At 47.9% G+C, this 15,526-nt stretch overlaps 1 protein-coding gene across 3 annotated transcripts in view; it reads right to left on the reverse strand.

Annotated features, from left to right (window-relative positions):
• Window positions 1-15,526, reverse strand: part of chd7 (chromodomain helicase DNA binding protein 7) — a 378,323-nt gene that overhangs the window by 273,940 nt on the left and 88,857 nt on the right. For all 3 annotated transcript variants that reach the window (XM_072467710.1, XM_072467709.1, XM_072467711.1), the window contains exon 3: window positions 11,935-12,281. In XM_072467710.1, the coding sequence (XP_072323811.1) occupies window positions 11,935-12,281 (347 nt within the window). The remainder of the gene's footprint in view (window positions 1-11,934; window positions 12,282-15,526) is intronic.

Consider the following 15,526-nt stretch of genomic DNA (forward strand, 5'->3'; position numbering starts at 1 on the left):
CACCCTTACTTATTACAGGTATCGTCATGTTTGGCACAATGGATGGGCAGCACAGTGGCACAGTGAGTAGCACTGCTGCCTCACGGCGCTGAGGTCCGAGGTTCGTGGTTCGATCCCGGCTTTGGGTCACTGTCCGTGTGGAGTTTGCAAATTCTCCCAGTGTTTGCGTGGGTTTTGCCCCCACAACCCAAAGATGAGCAGGCTAGGTGGATTGACCACGCTAAATTGCCCCTTAATTGGAAAAAATGAATTGGGTACTCAATTTATTTTTTTAATGATTTGGCACAATGTACTTCCCATAAAGCCTACCAATGGGTATTTTTTTTCTTGTTAAGAGTACTTCCTTTTTATTTCCCTTTGTTCCTATTTCTTTTTTTAATCTTTATTGTTTTTTGGTCCAGGGACTGATGTGTTGGGTGTTCTGGATCACAAACAGGTCACCAACACTGGAAGTGGTGCAACTCTATTGTATTATAAGGTTAACTATATTAACATACTTGAACTGTGGGTAAATGCAATACCAGCTTTAACCATTGACACATGTCTAGTCCTAACCAGGTGATGCACTCAGCACATGGTGAATGTCTGTGTTGCAGGCTGTGAGCTCTGTGCTCCGAGCTGGCCGCTACTAGAAAGAGCGGGAACTCTCCTGTCCCCTGTCTTTATAGTGCGTGGTGTGCTCTCACTGGTGATTGGCTGCGGTGTTGTGTATGCTGATTGGTCCCACTGCATGTCCATCAGTGGGTGTGTGTCTCTGCACCATAATGTACTGGTGTATATTATGACATCCCCCCTTTTATATAAAGAATGTGTGCCTGCGTGACAATAAATATTGTGTAGTGAATGTACCTGACTATGTGTGTGCGTGTTATGTACGAGGCTGATCTATTTACACGGAAAGGTGCCTGGTGCCGAGAAATAGGGTGTCACACCAACAACAAAATGAACATTATATACAAACTACTGGAATGTGAAACAGGATAACAGAACAGATCAAAGAGTCCAACATCGTAAAACTCATAAGTCAAGTCTCTGAGGTGGGCGACGAATTCTGGTTGACCGCCTCAAGGGTGGGTCAGGAACCACCGGCTGAGGAATGGGTTGGGCCACGGCAGAGTAAGGAGGATGAAGAGTATTCGGACTCTCCACATAGTCCAGGTTGGGGACAACTGGAGGGCGTGGCACCGGTGGAGGATCACGTAGCGAGCGTGGAACGAGACGAAGGGCACGCCGATTGCGGCGGCGAATGGAACCATCTGGCAGACGAACCAGGAACGAGCGGGGAGACATCTGCCGAAGAACCACAGCAGTTGCAGACCAGCCACCCTCCGGAAGATGGATGCGGACGTTGTCATCCGGCGCCAGAGCAGGGAGATCAGTCGCCCGAGCGTCATGCGCCGCCTTGTGTTGTGCACAGGACTGTTGCATCCGCTGAAGGACCGGAACGTGGTCGAGGTCTAGGACGTGAATGGACGGCACCGTGGTCCTAAGGGAGCGGCCCATGTGCAGATGGGCAGGCGACAGGCCCGTGGAGAGTGGGGCCGAACGATAGGCCAGCAAGGTGAGGTAGAAGTCGGATCCTGCATCGGCAACCTTGCAGAGGAGCCGTTTGACGATGTGGACGCCCTTTTCTGCTTTGCCATTGGATTGGGGGTGCAGGGGACTGGATGTCACATGCACAAAGTTGTACCTGCTGGCAAAGTTGGACCATTCCTGGCTCGCGAAGCAGGGGCCATTGTCCGACATCACAGTGAGTGGGATGCCGTGACGAGCAAAGGTCTCCTTGCAGGCACGGATGACCGCTGATGATGTGATGTCGTGCAGGCGTACGACCTCCGGGTAGTTCAAAAAATAGTCTACAATCAGAACATAGTCCCTGCTGAGCGCATGGAGCAGGTCAACGCCTACCTTAGACCAAGGGGACTTGACCAACTCATTGGGCTGTAGGGTCTCACGTGGTTGGGCCAGCTGGAACCGCTGACAGGTGGGGCAGTTGAGCACTGTTGGCGATGTCCTCAATGATGCTGGGCCAGTACACAGCCTCTCGGGCCCTCCGTCGGCACTTCTCCACGCCAAGGTGGCCCTCGTGTAGCTATTCCAAAACGAGCTGGCGCATGCTGTGCGGGATCACGATGCGGTCCAGCTTCAGGAGGACACCATCGACTACTGCCAGATTGTCTCGGATATTGTCGAACTGCGGGCATTGGCCCTTGAGCCACCCGTCCGTCATGTGGCGCATGACACGCTGTAGTAGGGGGCCAGCCGCAGTCTCGCGGCGAATGTGGATAAGGCGTTTATCCGTGGCCGGCAGATTGGAGGCCGTGAAGGCCACATGGGCGTCAACCTGGCAGACGAACCTCTCTGGGTCACACGGGGTGTTGACTGCCCTGGACAGAGTGCCGGCTATGATCAGGTCCTTGCCCGGGGTGTTTAGGAGCTGGAAATCGTACTGCCGGAGTTTAAGCAGAATGCGCTGGAGGAGAGGGGTCATATCATTCAGGTCTTTTTGTATAGTGTTGACCAACGGGCGATGGTCGGCCTCGACAGTGAATTGGGGGAGGCCGCACACGTAATCATGAAATTTGTCGACCCCAGTCAACAGGCCCAGGCACTCCTTTTCGATCTGCGCGTAGCGCTGTTCCGTGGGGGTCATGGCACTTGACGCATATGCAACGGCGGCCCATGATGAGACCTCATCGCGTTGCAGGAGCACCGCCCCAATGCCGGATTGGCTGGCATCTGTTGAAATTTTTTTTTCCTTCGTGGGGTCAAAAAATGCCAATACCGGGGCCGTGGTCAGCTTGGTCTTAAGCTCCTCCCATTCGCGCTCATGGGCGGGAAGCAATTGGAAGTCTGTCGTCTTCCTGACCAGGTTCCAGAGAGCTGTGGTATGGGAGGAGAGGTTGGGGATGAACGTCCCCAGGAAGTTGACCACGCCCAAAAATCAGAGGACCGCCTTCTTATCCGCTGGCTTCTGCATGGCCATGATGGCTGCCACCTTGTCCGCATCCGGCCGCACAGCCAACCGGGAGATGTGGTCCCCTAGGAACTTGAGTTCTGTCTGGCCGAAGGAACATTTGGCTCTGTTGAGGCGAAGGCCTTGGTCCCGGATTAGTTTGAAATCGCGCTGGAGGAAACGGATATGCTCCTGTGGGGTGGTGGACCAAATTATGATGTCGTCAACATAGACACGCACATCCTCAATGCCCTCCATCATTTGCTCCATGATCCGGTGGAATACTTCTGATGCTGATATAATCCCAAACGGCATCCTGTTGTAGCAGTATCTGCCAAACGGGGTACTAAAGGTACACAGCTTTCTGCTGGACCGGTCTAGTTGAATTTGCCAGAATCCTTTTGAGGCGTCAAGTTTGGTGAAGATGTTGGCCCGAGCCATCTCACACGTGATCTCCTCGCGCTTGGGGAAAGGGTAATGCCCCCTCATTATGTTGCGATTCAGATCCTTTGGGTCAATGCAGATCCGGAGCTCGCCGGAGGGCTTCTTTACGCACACCATGGAACTGACCCAGTCGGTTGGTTCAGTCACTCTGGAGAGCACTCCTTGGTCCTGGAGGTCCTGCAGCTGCTGCTTGAGGTGGTCCTTGAGGGGTGCTGGGACTCTGCGAGGTGCATGAACCACAGGCGTGGCATCTTGTTTGAGCAGGGTTTTGTAAGTGTATGGAAGTGTGCTCATGCCTTCGAAAACGTCGCGGTGCTGGTCGATGATGGCATTGAGTTGCGCCCTGAAGTCCGCACCCTGGAAGGCAGATGTGTCCTCTGGAGAGAGAGAGAGAGAGAGAGAGAGAGAGAGAGAGAGAGAGAGAGAGAGAGAGAGAGAGAGAGAGAGAGAGAGAGAGAGAGAGAGAGAGAGAGAGAGAGTGTACTCGTTGAACGAGGTTTAGGAGTTTGCACGCCTGTGCGCCTAGCACTGAGTCCTTCGAGGAGACCACGATCTCGAAGGGAAGGATGGCTTTTCGCGATTTGTGCGTCACTTCGAGTTGGCATGAACCGGTAGCAGGAATGACCTTGCCATTGTTGTCCACTAGTTGGCAGGTCGACGGAAGAATGGTTGGTGTAACCCCAAGGGTCTGAAAGGCTGACCACGCTAGGAGATTAGCGGAAGCACCAGTGTCCAGGCAGAATCATATCTGAGATCGGTTGACCGTCAGAGTGGCACACCACTCGTCGTCTGGATCAATGCTGTGCACCAAAGGTGGTTTTGATTCGGGGACAGCCTGTTCTTTGTTATAACAGCGACTTGAAGAGGTTCCCTCGGGTCCTCGGTGTCACTGGTCTGCGGGAAGTCGGAATCGGTTTGGGGGTAGGTAACTGCTTGTTGCAGGGTTCTTCGGAGGTTTATTTCATTTCCTGGTTCAATTTGAGGCATTGTGCTGTCATTCCAGGTGAAGAAAGGTTGTTTTACAGCTTTAAAAGATTTTTTTTTTTTTGATTTGGGATGTTTCCCCTTTAAATGGGCGTGGTCCGGGGCCTCTGACATCATGACGCGCGTGACGTAGCACATAGGAGGCGTTTGCACATGCGCAGATCGCAGTTCCTTTACTGATGGCCGTTTTCGTGATTGCGCCTGCGCAGCGTCACGCAACTGTGCAAGTGCAGTCCCTTTAGAAAGATGGCCACCGACCAAAATAGTTCTCTGCTCCGGGATTTCGGCCTCGAGGTGAGTACTGGCGCTTCTCTTACCTTTCCTTGCTGGTTGGAGTGTGTTTTCCTCTCAGTATTTGCCGAATTTGTCCAGGACTGTCTGGAAGTCGCTCCTGTTTTACCCCTTGGAGAACTTGAATTTTTAAAAGATTTCTTCTGCTCTGGCACTGGCGATGGTGAGGAGAAGCTCGGTTTTTTCAGGATCGGCCAGGTCTTCTAGTTCGGCTGCCAGCAGGAAGATTGCAAACTTTTGCCGGAATGCCCGCCAGTTTCGCGGAGATCGCCGTGGCACTGGAGCTGCTGTGGAACCTGGATCTTGAACATCTTGCCTGGGTATTGTTGCTGGTTGTCACTGTACGCTGAGATGCCGGCGATGCGGAGCGGAGGTGGCGGGTTGATGTTCTCCATAGTTCAGAATGCCGGAATGCTGATTAGTTGCAGGTATGCAACCACTGCATGTCCATCAGTGTGTGTATGTGTGCGTGCGTGTGTGTGTGTGTCTGCACCATGATATACTGGTGTATATTATGACAGGGACCGTTAATTGAGATACACTTAAGTCAAGCGAGCGGAGGAAGTATAGAATTCAAAGTTTCAAATAGCTTGACAACTGGAACACTATTTGCTTAAGTTTTGTATTTGGGAAAGGAAATCCACAGACTTTCTGCCACCCAGCAGATCGGCGGGATTCGGTGCGACTGGTTGGCTGGCGGCCAATGGGTTGTCCAGGGACAGTGTTCTGTCTGGCAACAGACAATGATTGGTTCCTGCCAGGTGGGGTTTTTCCAGAGAGAACTCTGCAGAAGACACAAAACCCCTTAAATAAGAAGCTGTGGTTTCATCTTCTTCGTGGATGCTGGCTGCCTGCGTGCCTCTACAGTCACCATTACAAGCTGAAGGAAAAGATAACATCTAACTGATGGCCTAAACTGGAGAAAGAAACTAAGTGGAAGGTATCCACTTGAAGTCAAAGATCACTATTGTTTATTTATTATTTTCTTCCCTCTCCACCACCCTTTCCCTCTATATGGTCTGTGTAAAAAAATATATAAAGTGGGACGAGTTGGAAAGGGCAATTACTGTTAAATAATAAAAGGTCATTGGTGTTAAAATTTACAAATCTGGTGGCTGTACTCAGGATCAAACCAAAGTCTTTGGATATTTAAGTAACTTTAGTTTCACTTGGGTTGCAACCTCGGGTTAAGTGGGGTTAGAATTGACCGCGCACCAGCCCAGGGTGTCCTGACACTCTAGACTTGCGTCCATTAAAGCTTGCATCCATTAGAAAATGTTGATAGGTAAATCTGTGATAATAACAAAAAATAATGTACTGCTGCCAGTGAGTCTGTGCACATAGTGGGATATGGTATGTGTTCAGTTCCCTTAATGGTGACATTCCAATCTCAGCTAGACCATCTGTTGTAGAGGTTTCCCAACAGGAAGGAAGAGAAAAAAAAGATGTGGTCAATTCAATACTAACACACACAGGGATATCTCAATAAGGAAATGGTGCATTCTGTAGCAGGAGTTGGTGCAGTGAAAACATCCATTGTAACTTTGAAAAATCTATAACGCATCACAATGAGCATTACTCTTGCATTTAAATATCAGTTCTGGATTACAACAAGCAATAAAATGATTAGATTTTTAACCATCAGCCAGCATGTATATTTGAGTCCATTGCATGATCTATGCACCCATGAACTGAGGTCCTAACAATTAACCAGGCCACAGTTACAAAATTTATTTGTTGCAAACTAACATGCTTAAGGGAATAGAATTCATGACCATCACAAAAATGGGTTAAGAAAATTACTTCTGAAAATTATCGAAGTGGATATAAAGCCAATATTAAATGCACTGCAAGAACACTGCAGGTTGAATATTCAGGGTTTCCAACCATTAGAACTATTACAGCCGACTACCGGTGGCGGCCATGGAGTGAGTGGTCGCACATTTGATGGTGGCCGCTCGAGGTGGAATTTTCTGGTCCTTCCCTACCTGATTTGAGGGGGTGTTTTATTGGCAAATGGTGCCTAAGCACTGAAGGATTGCAATACTGCTCTGGGTGGGGCCAGTTTGTGGCTTACAACATGAAAGTGTAACAATAAGAGGCAGCAGCTTCACCGCGAGGATATTGGAGGTGCGACACAGAAAAAGATGGCAGACGGTGCTGGGGCATCGTTGCCTGCCCTGTGATCCACAGAGCAGCTTGTGAATTTTTCGAACAACAAATTCCAGCAGCAGAGGAAGGAGTCCTCAGAGGACCTAAGGTGGTAGAGCCGCTTAGGACGGCTATTGAGAAGAGTCTAGCCAACCCGGGAGGGCAGGTACACGATGGTTAGCGGGAAGTTGGACGGGTCTCCTGAGGTGCTAGTGAATGTTCATGCTCCAAACTGGGATGACATGGATGTTTTGAGGAGGGTTTTAGGGAAGATTCCTGACCTGGATATGCATCGGTTGATTATGGGGGAAAATTTCAATACAGTTCTGGATCTTAGGTTAGACCGGTCACGCCCTAGGTCTCTGAAGGTTTCAGCGACAGCAAAAGAGTTGATGGGGGTTCATGGAACATATGAGAGGGGCGGACCGGTGGCGGTTTGGGAGGTCGAGGGCGAAGGGGTTTTCGTACATTTCATATGTGCACCGGGTATACTCCCGGATAGATGGCTTTGTACTGGACAAGGCGCTATTGGTGGGGGATGGTTAGTCCGGAGTATTCGGCAATCGTTGTTTCAGATCACGCACCTCACTTGCTGGACTTGCAGGTGGTGCAGGGGGAGGCTCAGCAGACGCAGTGGAGACTGGATGTGGGATTTCTGGAGGACAAGGGGTTCTGTGAGAGTGTGAGGGTGACCATTCTAAATTATTTGGAACTGAATAATACAGGGGACCCCACGGCCTCCTCGCTGTGGGAGGCATTGAAGATGGTGGTAAGGGGGGAATTCATTTCAATCCGGGCGCATAGAGAGGGATTGGAATGGGAGGAGAGGCTGAGGTTAGTTGAGAACATCCTGAGAGTGCACTGGAGATATTCGGTGGTGCTGGGGGAGGCGTTGTTAAAGGAGATGGGCTGGAGTCCACGGGAAAGGCTGCAGAGGGGACAGATGGGCATTTTATGAGTATGGGGAAAAGGTGAGCAGGATGTTGGTGCATCAGTTGAGGAAGTAGGCGGGGGTGAGAGATTGGAAGGGTGAGGGATGAGAGAGGCACGGTGGTGTCGGAGCCAGAGGGGGTGAATGGGGTCTTGATGCCTTCTATCAAAAGCTGTATGAATCGGTGCCTCTGACCGGGAAGGTGGGCATGAGGCAGTTCTTGGACAGGCTGGAGCTTCCAAGAGTGGAGCTGATGCCTCTGCTTGTTAGGATGTATAATGACTCATTATACATCCTAACAAGCAGAGGCACCAGCTCCAATCGAAACTTCTTAGAAAACTTGGCTGCAAACCCATCTAGACCCGGTAACTTCCCCAGTGCATCAACCCACACAGTCCATCATCTCCCTCAGCCCAATCCCTGCACCTCCCCCCCAGGTGTTCTGAGCCTGTTGAATTATTACTGGGTAGCAAAATCGCAATGGTTAGGAAATGGGCAGTGGAGGAGAGGTTGGTCTGTGGGTGGGTGGGGTTGGCAGCATATAAGGGGACCAGTTTCGGGGCAGTGTTGTTGGCACCCCTGCCGTTCTCACCAGTGCTGTACCTCGTGAGCCCAGTGGTAGTATCAGTGTAGGCAACACTTGAGACCGGAAGGCATGCCGTTGTGGGCTCCAATATGTGACAACCATAGGTTTGCATCGGCGGGGCTGGACGTGATGTTCCAGGGATTGCTCTGCCCCTAAACTCCCAATTGCTGTCTACATATGTCATCTTGTTTACTTTGAGTCAGCACTCTGAAATAGCAATTGTGATTGTTCCTGCTACAAATGTGTGAAGAGATATCATGCTGTACAACTGAGTGGAAATCTCCTAGGGTCTGTGTATCAGAGGAGGGCAAGAGATGGGTTTATGCAGGGATGGCACCATGAGACCCAGGGGTGTGAGCCAGAAAACACACATGGAGCAAGGAAGTAGGGGAGTTAGGGTAAATTAGCAGACAGGCAATGAAAAAAAACATTTGTAACTATGATTAGCAAATATAAGTTGGCTTCAGGTGTCATTTTGATCTAGAGTTCAAAGAGCACATGGGAGAGATGCCTTTTAGGGTAAAATACATTGGCAGATCTCTTTTCTAATTGTAGGGTTTCTGTAACTGAGACATGCATTCTGCTCAAATTTGAAAGTTTACATTGTTGAGTCCTGCCACATCAGGCAAGATTGTGGCAAAACGCAAAGCAATTTGAATGTTAAGAGTTTAAATTTTCCAGTCAAGTACAAAAATTCATTATCAGATGTTTTCCAGAAACACATCAACAAACTGATATCTTTACAGTATGAAGCAGTGATAGCTGGTCAAAACTTAGCTTTACTGTTAAAGTGCCATTTACCTCAACTTCCGGTGACGGCAGGTGGGAAGCAACCGCACTGGAGGGCTTCTGCTCGGGAAGAGAAATTTCAGGGTTTTAACACCCGGTCCCAGGGGCAACGGAGGCTGAAAAAGCTGTAAGAAGGCACAGGGAGGAGAAATGTCCAAGTTTGGGAAAAAGCGGCCGTGAAAAAGGGGGTTAATGAAAGTCCGTCAGTGAGTGGAAAAGTCAGCGCAGGAACTGTAAGGAAAGCGGAGGCCGGGGAACCAGGGGAGGCCGCATTGCGCACAGCAGAAGAAATGACCACGATGATGGCTGTGGAACTTGAAAAACAGTTCACAAAGCACATGGAAGCGATGAAGAAGGAGATGAGGGCGGTATTGAAAGTGCTGGTGGAGGAGGCGATTGCCCCGATGAGGGCAGCGGTATCAAGCGCAGCGGCGGAGCTGCGGAAGCAAGGTGAGACACTGAAGGAAGTGGAAGAGGCATTATCGCAGCACAATGATCAACTCACCTCGATGGGGAAGGAGTTGCAGAAGGTGATAGAGACCATCAAGTGTCTGGGAGCCAAAATGGAAGACCTGGAATACAGATCCAGACGGCAGACTCTAAGGATCGTGGGTCTGCCCGAAGGGGTGGAAGGCCCGAGGCCGTCGGGAGTATTTTGCCACGATGTTGGCGAAGCTATTGGGGGAGGGAGACGATCCCTCTCGGGGCAGCATGGTAGCATTGTGGATAGCACAATTGCTTCACAGCTCCAGGGTCCCAGGTTCGATTCCGGCTTGGGTCACTTGTCTATGCGGAGTCTGCACATCCTCCCCGTGTGTGCGTGGGTTTCCTCCGGGTGCTCCGGTTTCCTCCCACAGCCCAAAAGATGTGCAGGTTAGGTGGATTGGCCATGATAAATTGCCCTTCGTGTCCAAAATTGCTCTTAGTGTTGGGTGGGGTTACTGGGTTATAGGGATGGGGTAGAGGTGTTGACCTTGGGTAGGGTGCGCTTTCCAAGAGCCGGTGCAGACTCAATAGGACGAATGGCCTCCTTCTGCACTGTAAATTCTATGATAATCTATGATAATCTCGCGATATGAACTGGATCAGGCTAATCGGCCGTAGAGGTCTATACCAAAGGCTAGTGAGCCGCCAAGAGTAGTAACTGTGTGTTTCCGTAGGTATAGCATGAAGGAGAAGGTCCTGAGCCGGGCCAAGCAGAAGCGGGTGGTGCAGTGGGCTGGAGCTGGTATACGCATATACCAGGACTTTACGGTGGAGCTGGCGAGGAGGCGGGCTGCCTTCAGCCGGATGAAGAAGGCACAGTACATCAGCAAGGTGCAGTGCGACTTAGTATATCCAGCTAAGTTGAGAGTGACCTACAAATCCAAGGACTTTTATTTTGGGACGGCGGAAGCGGCAGAGAAGTTTGCAAAGGCGGAAGGGCTGTGGCAGAATTGAGAAATGGGACTGAGAGCGGGTCGTGTACCGATGTAGCCTCATGTAATTTTATTTTTTCACTGCGTGTTGGTGCATGTACTAAATGAGTCGACGCTGTATATTTGGACAAGGGAAGAGTTGGGACTTTCATTTGCAATGATGGTTCTTTGGGGCTTGGGTGTGTATGCTGGGGTTGTGTGCTAAAGGGGATTTCTTGGTTTTCCTGGGACCGGGCAAAGGGGAAGGAGACCCGGGCGGGGGCCTCCACGAGGTGGGGGAAGGGCTGCGGTCATCGGAGCCTAGTAGAACAGGTTTCGGTGAGTCCAGCTGGGGTGAAAAATTGGGGGAAGGAACCGATGTTGGGGGGAGGAGTTCACAAGAGGAAGTGGAGGGGAGGAGTCTGGGGGAAGGGGGGGGGTGGGTCTACAATTCATGGGTGTCATTCACGGTACTCTTTCGGGGATTGGATGGCGTTGAATATTGGGGGGGGTTGACGGGATGGACTATGTATGTCAATGGTGACCATAGGCAATTCCGGATTCCTTTTTTCCTCCTTGGGAGGTTTCATTTATTTGATGCTTATTTTGTCAGGTGGGCCGTTGTTTTTGGGGGGGGGGGGGGGGGGGGGGGGTGAGAGGATGGGATCGTTGCTGTTAATAAGGGGATTGATATTCTATTCATTACCGTTTACGGTTTGTTGGGGTGTAAATTCTGAAGAAAATGTGAAAATGGAGGAAAAAAAATATCTTTTTAAGTGCCATTTACCTCTTGATAAATACTGAAGACAATAGAATTAGAGAATCCACTTTCTGAAACTGAAACTCATGTAACTCAACCCAAGTGAATCTGAATTTTATGCAATCTGCCCCTTCCTTTCGCTGCCCATCATCTGCTCCTCACCCACCCTCAAACTGTTGCACTTGTATATATTGGGAATAACAATAGTTTTGATCATTTTGATCTACTGAGAGCATTAAGGTGTCAATCTGAAAACACTAACTTATTGGAAGTGGCTGTTTATCATAGTAGTGACTCTGGTTCTTTATTAATATTGCCTTATTCTGAACTTTTGATTGGGCCGGGGTTAATTCCTTTTTGGATATCAAATTTATATTAAAATGCTTGACTTTCCAGAGTTATGTTGCTTCAGCAGCTTTTATCTCCTGCAACTCCACACATTGCTGAATTATTTACATGAGATATTATTTTACATCTGTCATCTTATATTTGTAAAAAAAAACCAGATCAGTGGATTAGAGCCACTGAAGCATAAACCAGACAAATATCTCAAACAACCTCTGGATCATTAGGACAAAAGTGCAGCAATTCAATATCCACAAAGCAAAAGCTCCAATGCTGTGATAAAAAATTACATGTTTTTACCTTGCATTCTTGTTGCTTTTGATTTTAGTTGCCGTTGACTTGGGTTTTTTATCCTTCGTTTCTTTGGACTCCTTGGGGTCTTTCTTTTCTTTTGGTTTTTTCTTCTTTTTCTTTTTCTCTTCAGTTGAGCTATCCACTGCAGTGCTAGACATCACCAGCTGATCAATCACCTTGGGAATATTTTGTTCACCGCGAGCTTTCGCTTTAGCAATGGCCTCAGCCACAATACGATTGGCCTTCTCTTGCATGCGCTGTTGGTCCAGTGACTTTTGTCGCTCTTCTCCACTTGCTAACTGAGAATTTTGTCCACTAATCTGCGTCATGTCTGACGGAGTATTTGAAAGAGACTAAAAGGAGGAAAATAAATTAAATATTTTTTAAAGGAATTGCACAAACAAAATAATTAAGGCATTACATCGTCAGCATAATTTTACTTTATTAAGTAGCGCTAAATCTTTTCATTTTTACACAACAGAAGTTTCGGCTCAATTGAAATTAATCACCAATATAAATGCAGCAGGCTAGAAAGACCTCAATTGTTCTTTGATGAAGTACATTCAATTTAGATTCTGTTAAAAAAACAATTTTTTTCAACATCCGAATTGTAACTAATGCAAAATATTTTACACGCTTAACATGAAGAGTATTACCTTTTGTACCAAACCAATGGAAACATGCAGTGCATCTGATTTTGATATGTTTTGGTAGTATGACATTATCAACATGGCTTGTAGAACTGGTCTCTCACTGATATAGCACTGCACATCAACTGCTGTATAATTGTTGGTATACAGATGATATTTAAAAAAACAAAGGAGTCATATTTAATTTTGTGTTCTAAATTTTCTTTCTTCTCCTGAAGGTATAAGGCATCCTGATCCATGACTCCAAAAGGTGTCAGCAGTCTACCTACACTTCTTACACACACCTTAAACACAAAAAAGTGCTTCAGGCAGACATGATGCAGAGCAAGAACAGGAGGACAGCAACAAGAGGCAACCAGATGCATAGTTACCGAAGGACTTTTTACAGCAAGCTTTTAAAACTAAGGAAAATGCAGTAGGGGATATTATGAGCAGAGATGTTAGAAAAGGAATGGTCAACAGTACTTAGGTTAGGAGGAATACCCCGAGGGTACATTGGCACAGAATGTCATTGGCCTAGAGTTCTGCAAAATAGAAAGTACGCTAGAGCAATTCATAAGATACAAAAATATCACTGGTTCTAGTACTGGGCTAGCAAACTAGTATTCACAAGTTCAAATCTCACCGTGGCAAGTTGCGAAATAACCTTGGAACGTGAGAGTTGGCAACAGATAAAGTTACCAGATCACCATAAAAATCCTAACTGGTTCATTAATGTCCTTTAGAGAAGGGATGATCACTCAGTGGTCTTTGCTTACATGTGATTCCAGACTCTCAGTGCATAACTCGCGTTGCCCTCAGGGCATTCAGCAATGAGCAGGAAAAATCTACCTTGTTAGCGTCACCAATATTCAAAGAATAAATGCTGGGAAAGTTAAGAGAAGAAATTGGGTGGACCAAAAAGGAAGGTCAGAACTGGGAATGTAGGCAAAGGTAACAGAGGGGACATGGGTAGTTTTTATTTTTATTTTTTTTTTAAAGTGATGATAACAGTACCTCCACAGTGGCCAATGTTCAACTCCAAACCAGAGAAATATAGATCAGTAACTTTTAATCTAGTCAGTTACATTTACATGGCAACCTCAAATATAACAAAATATTCTTATACAAGGCTCGAAAGCAGGGTTCAGGGACTTCCGATGGTGGCATGTAGGTGGAGGTCGCACGTTAGGTGGCTCCTGCTAGTGACTCAGGTTTTATGCCGGGTTTCAGGGGTAGTTTGTGAATGAGTTGGTGTGGGAAGTTATAAGGAAGTCATGAAATGTCAAAGACTCAGAACAATGGTGCTGGAAAGAACGGGCAAAAGTCCACCGTCGAGTGAGACTGAGAGTCCTGTAGGAAGAAAGGTGGCAGGGGCTGGGTCGATGGATGGGGCCGCTCCCCTCACGGTGAGTCCTGTCGGAAGAAAGGTGGCAGGGGCTGGGTCGATGGATGGGACCGCTCCCCTCATGGTGGAAATTCTGACTGAGGTGATGTCAGGAGAGTTCGAGAGGGAGTTCGTCAAGCATATGGATGTGCTTCGGAGAGAGATGATGACTGCGATGAAAGAGTGGGTGGAGGAGGTGATTGCCCCGGGAAAGGCGGCAGTGATGGAAGATGTCGGTCGAAGTGCAGGAGCAAGAAGAGAAGTTAAAGGGGGTGGAGGAGGCATTGTCGCAACATTGCAAACAAGTTCACCTCGATGGGTGAGGAGCTGCGGAGGGTGGTAGAAACCAACAAAGGTTCAGAGGCAAGTTGGATGACGTGCTTGTTTGACCCTTGTTCCGCACTGTAACCAATCACTATTTGTTGATGTACCATTTGTTAATGTACTCTGTCGATTATTCTTTTGTCTACTACGTACGTACTGTGTACGTTCCCTTGGCTGCAGAAAAATACTTTTCACTGTACTTCGTTACATGTGACAATAAATATCAATCAATCAATGAAAACCTGAGAGTTGTGGGCCTGCCTGAGGGGGCGGAGAGTCCAAGGCCGACCAAGTACTTTGCAAAGATGTTTGCGGAGTTGATGGGGGAGGGGGAACAACCCTCCCGCTACAAGTTCAACAGGGCACATTGGTAGCTCATGCCGAAGCCAAAGCAAATGAGCCACCAAGGGCGGTTATAATAATAATCTTTATTGTCACAAGTAGGTTTACATTAACACTGCAATGAAGTTACGGTGAAAAGTCCCCAGTCACCACATTCCAGCGCCTGTTCGAGTAGACGGAGGTGTGGTATTCTTTGTGTTGCTAATTTTAGGATGGCTGGCGTAGTGTTCACAAAAGACCACAAATACTTTTAAATTGAACAAAGTTATAAATTTATTAACACTACTTATTTGGGTTTGACACTTACTCCTATATAATAGTTGATAATAAACATATAATCTACACTCATCTGCTACTAATCTCTACACTATTACATGAACTATGATCTGATCTTACTCACACTATCTTTCCTTCAGTCTGTTCTCTAGCTTTCTCCTCAACCTCTCACCCACAAGGCTTAGCATCAATGCCTTGTATAGTTGTACATATAGCTCCCTCTAGAGGATGATTTAGACATCACATTAACCCTTGCAGTTCTTTCATTTATGATAATATCACAGAAGGGATAATTCAGAATGTCCAAATTATCTAACAGCACATTTTTCAGAACTTGTGGGAGGAAACCGGAGGCACCCACGCTGACACAGGGCGAACATGCAGACTTGCACAGACAGTGACCCAAGTCGGAAATCGAACCTGGGATCCTGGTGCTGTGAAGCAATAGTGCTAATCACTGTGCTACCGTGCAGCTCATAAATGCTTTCACAGGTTCCACGTGAAGGTCTTTAGCTGGGCAAAGCAGAGACAAGAGGTGAAGTGGGAAGACGAATATACCAAGACCTGACAGACGAGCTGGCGAGAAGGCAGGTTGTCTTTGGACGGGTGAAAGCAATATTGTACAGCAGCAGAGTGAGAT

This window comes from Scyliorhinus torazame, chromosome 11 (assembly GCF_047496885.1).
Source record: "Scyliorhinus torazame isolate Kashiwa2021f chromosome 11, sScyTor2.1, whole genome shotgun sequence".
Classification (NCBI taxonomy): Eukaryota; Metazoa; Chordata; class Chondrichthyes; order Carcharhiniformes; family Scyliorhinidae; genus Scyliorhinus; species Scyliorhinus torazame.